This window comes from Drosophila hydei, unplaced genomic scaffold, assembly GCF_003285905.1.
Source record: "Drosophila hydei strain 15085-1641.00,03,60 unplaced genomic scaffold, DhydRS2 tig00000384-arrow-arrow-pilon, whole genome shotgun sequence".
NCBI lineage: Eukaryota > Metazoa > Arthropoda > Insecta > Diptera > Drosophilidae > Drosophila > Drosophila hydei.
Genome location: NW_022045722.1, coordinates 159162 through 165546, shown reverse-complemented (window position 1 = coordinate 165546; position 6385 = coordinate 159162). Strand labels below are relative to the sequence as shown.

Genomic DNA, 6385 nt, shown 5'->3' with positions numbered 1-6385 from the left:
CTTAGCTTTCAAATATCGATTGCATCAGGAACGGTCGATACAGAAATCATGAGATTTCTCGTACTATCAGGTGAAACTACATTATACATTAAGATGATTCTTAGTTCCACAAACCACAACGGATAGATCTATACATAACGGATAGATCGGTGTTGATATCACTTTTGTTTTTGGTCATATGATATTACGCCTATGTACATTGAATTAATGATGGAGTGAATGGTTTTGGGTTATATGAACTGAACTGACAATAAAAATCCGGTTCAATGCGTGCTAAGACCGCACAGCTCATCCACTAAAGTGCGGGTTGCGTTTGATGCATCAAGTCCTGATTTAAGTTGCAATTTAACCATTCGCAACAGTTTCCTACGTTTTTGAGTTCATGCTTGAGATGTTACAGCAGACATCGCTAAATTGTCCTGTCAAATTGAATTGAATACTGTAAGAAATAACACCGTTCTTAGCAGTTCGATGCTTGAAATATCTCAGCAATAATAATTTAATTGCAAGATGAGCAAAATTCCTGCTACAGGAAACGTAGTTATGTAAGCTAAGGTTGGACGACCAATTACCTTTTCATATAAATCAAGGTACCTCGGAACAATCAAGACAAAAGATTGGTAAGTCCATGGATTCGCTGATTCGTCAACGATAGCTTACGGTTGCTGTTTGTATGTAAGTGCGCAAACTACCAGGTTGTTTATCGCCAACTCGAAGGTAACACAATTGATGACGAAATCGCGGCTGAAATTTTGTGTTTCTGAATTATTAAGTACCTTGTGGGATGCGGTAAAGAAGGTACGTGATTATCCAATAAATCAAGTCGTGTTTTAATTGCACTTGCAGGTTATGCTGCATTGGTTGCAAATTCCTTATTCGAATTAGATCACATTCGTTGGCAAAGCGTATCAACCATCCATGGGTTGACCACTAATGTATCTTGGCGTAATATGATTTGCGGGAATGTTCAGTTGATGAACTTGAATCATGACGATCAAAACCACATATTAAACAAGTAAGAAAGCTTTAGTCAGGGGTGCCCGACTAGGAGATACCCTGATCCCAGTCCTATATGCGTTTTTTAATATTTTCCGTAGTTTGAATAGAGTATTCAAAAAAAAAAAAAAAAACAAATACAAATCGACATTACTACACCAAGATTTGAGCCCACAATTTGTACGCAACGTGCATCAACTCTACCAACACCGTCACTTCACATATAAAAATAAATAAAACAATATAAAATGTCTCATCAAAGGGATTAGCCGCTTACGGGCGCAGCCTCAACCAGCACAGCCACTGCACCGCCTTCAAGAATTGCAAATTTGGAGTTAAGTAGCAGCTAATAATTCAAGCAGTATTCAATCGCAATTTCGATTCTTCGAATAGAAAAGAATGCAAGCATTTGAATGTATGTGTGCACACGCATGACTGCGCGTGGCGCTGCTGACATGTGCTTTTGCAAATTGGCCAAACGTTTTGTTTAATAACTTCTGTTTTACTTAATGCATTTTAATAAAATTTTCAGCATATGATCTACATATTCTATTGGCTAGGTAAAGTGCAAAAGCCCTCACATAATGGCCCTATTTCCAACTCAACTTAAATTTTAAGAGTTTTGGGAAATTTGGAGCCGGTATCCAACAAAAAACAAAATTGCATAAAATATACATACAAATAAATACAAAATTTTAGTCTCTAGCTTTTAAGACGTCCGAGATATAATTTATTAACTGCATTTCAATCATATTTTTATTCGATAACAATTAAATACGAATAGTTCACACATACGGACAGACGGAGGGACATGGCATTATACCCATATATAGCAATATCCTCATTTCCTATATTAATCAGCATAATTTTATACATGTTTCGCTTTATCAATAGAATTGATGAAAACCATGTCATTGTTAAGGTTTCATTGTCAAGGGTTTGATTGATCAATGCTCGAGAGTCATGTAGCGCAGTGGTTCAAAATTACGTGCATTGTTATCTCTATAAGACGAAACCGTTATCGCAAATAATGGATAATATTTGTATGCTTTATTTTTAAGGATGTGTACAATGTGGATTTCTCAGGAAGCTGTACTGAGACAGTGCCCCCAATTGTGTACAGCATCCACGACCCATCCAAGAAACTTACGGACGTACTCAATGCCAAGGCAGCTGCTATGTAAGCTCGTTCTCAATCGGGGCCAGTGGTCGCTTACAGCAGAAACAAAACGACTACGCATCTCGTCATCGGAACAACACTTGCTGTCGCTCACTCCAACGCACTAAGTCGACGACCTAAAGTTAAGATGTTTAAGAAGATTGCAGCTGATCTCCAAAATCAAGCAGCGATTCTGAGACACTGGTCAAGGGAACACCTGTTCAGTATCCAAAAAAAAACCAAATCTGGAATTTGCACGGACGCAGTCTATCATATTGCACACCTTAGTTAAGTTACTTTAGTAGATTTAATATTAGCCCCAATAATATTATTCAATTTATTTCCCAAGATTGTATAGCCACAAGCCTGTATAATAAAACGGAAGCCAAATTCTGCAGAAAGTTACTATTCAGTTCAAAAAGAATATAAAATACGTTCTGACTGTTTTTTACGTATATTGAAGATAGAAAAAAAATAAGATGGATTTGGCATATTTAAAATGACTTATTAACTTAATTATGCGCTGTATAATTAAATGAAATGCAAATTCAGTTTCTTAAATGAAATCATAATTACTATTTTAATATTTTATTAAGACTGCAAAATTGATAATGTAATGTAAGTTGTGATGTAGCATGTGCTGAATGATTAATGAACTCATATCCTTTGCGTACATTATTATGTTCTCTTGTTGGATAATACCCAGATTTGTCATTGCATTGAATAGCGGATAGAGGGAAAAAATGAGCGGATCATATTAATCTTTATTGGAGGCCGATGTTCTCTGATAAGGAAAGCATTTATCTTTCTTTACTAAGCGCTCCGGCATCATTGTCACAATCGAAACTCTGAGATTTACATTAACTTCCCTCAATTTTAACTGATTCATTATTATAATTATTGAAAATAACATAGCATAGCCGACAATACGTAAAAATGCTATTAAGATTTTTATTTAGGTTACAATTTGTTCAATTTGTTATCAGTGGGCTAAAATCAAATTTTTTTTGTTCTCAAAAACGCATGGTTTAACACACATCTAAAGCAGGTTTGACACATTGTTGTTTTTATTTGCCAAATTTTTCTGTTATAATTGTTCAGGATTTGTAATCTTAGAAATTTTGTCATTTTCGATTATGGAAATGCGCCTCAAAATATCATTATATAATTGAGTAAAATTTGAAACAATATTTCTTATTTCCTTATTTTCAGCCTCCAATGCTGCAACTCTTCCTAAAATATCCAAACTTGAAGAAGATTCAACTGTAATATCGTCAATCTGTAAAAGTAAAAAAATACATATTATTTATCAAGAGCCCTCTAATCGAGATGATTCCACTAGGAGATACCCTAAACTCTGCAAAGAGGTAAAATACTAATAATCCTACACATATAAAAATTCGTGCAAATCATACATTAATTTCTTGATAACTCTAATTAAAATATTTCGACAGGTTGATAATTCACAAAAACTTAAAGAAACTTAAGATTTTGGTATACTTAGAATGAAAATTACGTAAAGCAAGGAGTTATGGTACATTTTTGAGAGTAAAGTTGAATTCTTATTGGGAAATTATAGTTAGATACTTCGATAGTTTATTCCATTGGCTGGTTATTTTAGATACATATTTCATCAATTTGAAAAATTAAAAGATTCCGACAAAAATTGTATATCATTTATATTTTAATTATTACACAGTTAGTTTATACATTACCACAATATATTACCTTTTCCAATGAGCTTTGAATGTGTTCTCTAGCTTTCGCAATCTCGGAAGCTAATATGCTGCAATTGTTCGACCTAGAAGTCTAAAAAAAATTTTTTTTTTATTTTAAATGTTTTATTTATATAATATTTCATTCATTTAAATCTTAGTCAGAATACAAAATATTCTAGAAACTTTTGGAGGATCTTCTTAATTTACAATTATTACAATTATATTAGGCAAATTATCGATGGAAAATAAACTGGACATTCGTATTATATTTCAGGGTGTTGTTTCGATACCTAAAATCTCTAAAACCTATACCAATACCAATACATGTGCCACGCCTCCTTTCATAGTATAAAAATAAGAAAACTCTAGTCGGGGGTACCCGAATAGGATATAAGTAAGTGCTGTAGTGGGGACTTCCCCACGAGAACATTACCTGCACCTGATATTAATATCATTCTACTATACTACACATGCACCGATACATTTATATATGAATTTATTTGTTGAATAACTTTTCTTCTCTATAAGAAACTATTAATATATTTTTATATGCACGTTGTGTTCACAAGTATATATTCCAAGTTTGAAGCAAAATATGACATTTGTACAACACACTTAATACACATTACCGATTTTACACGCATATGACGATCTGTAGAGGACTTAACACTCACTTGCCAAATATATCCACATTCGAAACTTGGTTGTCACGAGATCTCCCAAATTGCAAATCTATGGCACTTTAAAGAGTAGCATTTCCAATATACCAGATATAGAATTTTTGTTTTTCTACGTCCGGTTTTAACTTTTTTAAACGAGGGTACCCATTAGTATACATTGCGAATGTCACTCTCTAACTTCAATAGCGAGGAAATGGTTTGAGTTCATAAAGACAGACGGATGGCACCAAGACGAACATTGCACAATATATAATATATATAAACAATAAAACATTTTCGATAATTAATATATATATATATTGGTGAAAGGAATAAAAATAATTAGTTTAATACTTAAATAAATATTAAACTTTAATATATAATATAGTACGTATTACGACCTAAGCAATAATACATAACAGATATACTTGCCCTTCTATAAGTTGCACATATTTTTGTACTTACTTTACAGATAGATTCATGATACAGCTTCTCTGCATTATTATAGAAACTTTTGTCAATCCAAACCTTATCCATAATTTAAAACTTATGCTGTTAAAGAATGCAATTCTACATCAAGCATTAAAAAATATTGGAAAAAACTACTCAAGTATTTAAATATCAAACTATTTTTGGTCACAATAAGTCAATTAGCATGGCTTCAGGAACCCGTAGAAAGAACATATAAATTGGTCACCATCAGGTTAGCGCCTTTTAATTCATTTGTTTCTCTGAAAAAAACATGCACTTTTTTGCGTCAACCAGCTAGCGCCCCAAATTAAATTTTGAATATCTCGCTCAATTGCGTAATTACAATTACCAAATGTTTTTTGTGTAGGCTGAGGAATGGATCCTCTTTAGGAAAAAATTGCAAAATGTTGGCTTACCTCTAGGGAGAAATTAATGATTGAAGTTTACGTTGAAGCTTGCTTATATGGACCATAAACAGCTAAAAACTCTGAAAGACATTGGAATTAACTAATTCCGTCGAAAAGACTTCATTGATGGTAATTGGTCGGTTGATCCACATCATCAAGTTATCTAACTCACTACTCACATGTATGAATCAAAAAAGGTCCACAGACTAATTTGAAAAAAATGTATATCTACTAACTAAAAACAATTATAAATTTCCTCACAATAAGCTTCGGAGTACAGTACCAAGTGTATGTGATTTGGTCTTCAAAAAATTAAAGCCGGGCTTGGTTTCACTTTTATCATTATCTCTGTACAGAAGATTATCATTTAAGCCGCTTATCCAAACGGATTAGAGGTGTGGGTGTGGGAAGCTATCTCTTCCAATGCCACCTGCTAATTGCATATAAATCCGAAGAACGTATTACAAACAGCTTTTCAAAGAGCAATTGGTGAATATGAAATGTTATTTCAAGAATGGTTTTTTTAACTTTAATAGATAAATATTGTATAACTATCAATAAAGATGGCAGTGTATAACAGTATTTTATTGCTGAGAACGATAGTTTATTTCTGACCTCTGTAAAGATTTTTCTTTAAATCGAGTAAACAAAATTAAGTAAATTTGGTACTAAAATTGAGAGAAAAGTAAAACTACATTATTATACATTAAATTGCATTAGGATTGTATTTTTATGGGTCCTAGCTGGTGGTCATTTCCAAGTGTGTTGTAGTAGTCATAAGCATCTATCGCATTTAGTGCCGTATTTCGGTTTTTCATTGCTTTCATCTTACTATGTTGATCCCGTTTAATTAACAAATAACTTTATTTTTCATATACTTTTCGAAAGCGATCAGTTGTTTAACTCCTTATAAACCTTTCGTTCAATGCTATACGTATTCTATATATTATTCGGTATTTATTTAATTTATTGGTT

The 6385-nt window shown here is 32.8% G+C and overlaps 1 protein-coding gene across 2 annotated transcripts; it reads right to left on the bottom strand.

Moving 5' to 3' along the window:
• Positions 1–2739: 2739 nt before the first annotated feature.
• LOC111596639 (probable elongation factor 1-delta) lies at positions 2740–5186 on the bottom strand. Of its 2 annotated transcripts, XR_002751258.2 has the most exons (4): positions 4998–5186; positions 4548–4730; positions 3884–3964; positions 2740–3434 (listed from the first exon to the last, which is right to left on the bottom strand). XR_002751258.2 is itself a non-coding variant. In XM_023310931.2 (3 exons), exons 1-3 carry the CDS (start codon positions 5067–5069, stop codon positions 3243–3245), a joined length of 345 nt encoding a protein of 114 aa, XP_023166699.1. In that variant the 5' UTR covers positions 5070–5182; the 3' UTR covers positions 2754–3242. The 2 variants fall into 2 exon arrangements, 1 of the variants encoding a protein (XP_023166699.1); XM_023310931.2 differs by lacking the exon at positions 4548–4730 and having other exon boundaries at positions 2754–3434; positions 4998–5182.
• Between the last annotated feature and the right edge of the window lie 1199 nt (positions 5187–6385).